We start from the raw sequence: 2,500 nt of genomic DNA on the forward strand, positions 1-2,500 counted from the left end.
CACCATGTTGATCTCTCGCTGCCAGCAGCAGAGCATCAACACCCACTGACCCACAGACCCACTGACCCACAGACCCACTGACCCACTGACCCACTGACCCACCCACCCACAGACCCACTGACCCACTGACCCACTGACCCACAGACCCACAGACCCACTGACCCACAGCCCACTGACCCACAGACCCACTGACCCACAGACCCACTGACAGTCGATACTGACCGGCACTTCTGATTTATGAGAACAGCACCACCTGATTCTATATGGATCATGCTATAGCTAAGAGACACTGACCAACTCTTCTTCTCTGTACCAAGAAATTGGGCGGAGAGCCTTTAAATGTAAAGCCCCTTCTGACGGGAATGGTTTAACCCTTGTGTTTTCTACGTTTAAAAAAAAATCTGAAACATTAGTTAATTAACAACCAAATTGCCCAAAAATAACATGGATGCATGATGTGCGTTGTATGGAACCCATGCAACAATCTTCGCAGGTACAATTAATGATTACTTTCATTGAATTTTGGGTGTCTTACTCAATGTTTTAGCATTTGAAAAAGACTAAAGTTTGACCAGTCTGTGATTCACTCAACATCCTCTGATCTTCACTATTGGTCAAAACACTGCATCATTTCTGCTTTTTTAAACAAACAAAAATGGGTATAATGTCATTTAAATTAGGTTTAATGATTATGAATTTAAAAAAGCATGGAGAAAAGTGACAAAACCATGTGTATGAAGTGTCAATAACATTGGGAAAAAGTGCCAAAAAAAAGTTAATTTTCCCAGAAGGACAACACGTGGGTTAAGGTCTTTGACATCTAGCTCCTCTCTAAGCAGTTTAAGATGTCTCTTCTTACTCATTTGCATACAAGCTGCAACTGTTTTCCTCATGCTTGATATATATTTTTCTCAACTGTCTATATGAATGACCTTAACTGTTTATTGTCTAATGGTTGGAATGGGGAGGATATGGGTGGTTTTGGGGTGATGGAGATTTTTCTCTTTTGTCTGTCAGTATATATGTATGTTTGTGATGTATGTTTTTCTTGAGGTCCCCTTGATATGTGCCATCTCGAGGGGGTTTCCTCTTAATAATAAATATAAGTACCCTTACTCTTTTGATTTCTGTGTCTTGATTGGTTGCATGTTTTCATACAAAAGCAGCTTCACACGTAACCTGATCACAGCTGAATATATGTTAGTGTTAAATTAGTGTTAAATGTGATGGGTTCTTGTTTTCTTAGATGATATCCCCCATTTCGTTCGTTAACCATTGGACATATGTTACATGGTAAATTATTTTCTTTAACTTTGAACATCAATTGTGCAGTTTTGAATGTAACAATGTCCATAATTTTCAGCAAATGTGAATTAAAGAACAGATGATTAGTGTGTTCATAATACCCGATGTGATTTATAATCCTAATTGCTCTTTTTGCAATGCGCACATTTTTTTCAAGTTGCTTTTGTAAGTATTTCCCCAAACTTCCACACAATATAACATATAAGGTACAATAAGTGTGCAGTACAGAGTATGTAAAGTATTTTTGTTCAAGATGTATCTAGCTTTGCTCAGTATACTAATACTCCTGGCCATCTTTGTGCACAAATATTTAATGTGTGGCTTCCAGCAGAGTTTATGGTCAAGTACAACACCCAGAAATTTATTTTCATAGACTCTTTCAATTGTGTCATCATCATCTATGTATCTATGTATCTATCTATTTATCTATCTATCTATCTATCTATCTATCTATCTATCTATCTATCTATCTATCTATCTATCTATCTATCTATCTATCTATGTATGTATGTATGTATCTATGTATCTATCCATCCATCCATCCATCCATCCACCATCCATCCATCCATCCATCCATCCATCCATCCATCTCTATCTATCTATCTATCTATCTATCTATCTATCTATCTATCTATGTATGTATGTATGTATGTATCTATCTATCCATCCATCCATCCATCCATCCATCCATCCATCCATCCATCCATCCATCCACTCCCTATCTATCTATCTATCTATCTATCTATCTATCTATCTATCTATCATCTATCTATCTATCTATCTATGTATGTATGTATGTATGTATCTATCTATCTATCCATCCATCCATCCATCCATCCATCCATCCATCCATCCATCCATCCATCCATCCATCCATCCATCTATCTATCTATCTATCTATCTATCTATCTATCTATCTATCTATCTATCTATCTATCTATCTATCTATGTATGTTATGTATGTATCTATCTATCCATCCATCCATCCCATCCATCCATCCATCCATCCATCCATCCATCCATCTATCTATCTATCTATCTATCTATCTATCTATCTATCTATCTATCTATCTATCTATCTATCTATCTATCCATCCATCCAGCAGAGGGCGCTGAGTACCTTTCACAATGACTTTTATTCTGAAGGACTCGGGCCGGAAGTCGTACCTTTCACAATGACTTTTATTCTGAAGGA

General features: G+C 37.2%; 2 protein-coding genes across 2 annotated transcripts in view; both read left to right on the forward strand.

Moving 5' to 3' along the window:
* The window catches only part of LOC120562376 (purine nucleoside phosphorylase-like), a 20,654-nt gene extending 19,539 nt beyond the window's left edge, over window positions 1-1,115 (forward strand). Inside the window, exon 7 of the mRNA XM_039806086.1 lies at window positions 1-1,115. This exon is cut by the window's left edge and continues 92 nt beyond it. Coding sequence (XP_039662020.1) covers window positions 1-49 — 49 coding nt within the window. The 3' untranslated portion in view covers window positions 50-1,115.
* Window positions 1,116-2,495: 1,380 nt separating this feature from the next.
* The window catches only part of LOC120562498 (GON-4-like protein), a 53,225-nt gene continuing 53,220 nt past the window's right edge, over window positions 2,496-2,500 (forward strand). The window contains exon 1 of the mRNA XM_039806207.1: window positions 2,496-2,500. This exon is cut by the window's right edge and continues 118 nt beyond it. The gene's annotated coding sequence lies outside the window, so the exon portion shown is untranslated.

This window comes from Perca fluviatilis, chromosome 7 (genome assembly GCF_010015445.1).
Source record: "Perca fluviatilis chromosome 7, GENO_Pfluv_1.0, whole genome shotgun sequence".
NCBI lineage: Eukaryota > Metazoa > Chordata > Actinopteri > Perciformes > Percidae > Perca > Perca fluviatilis.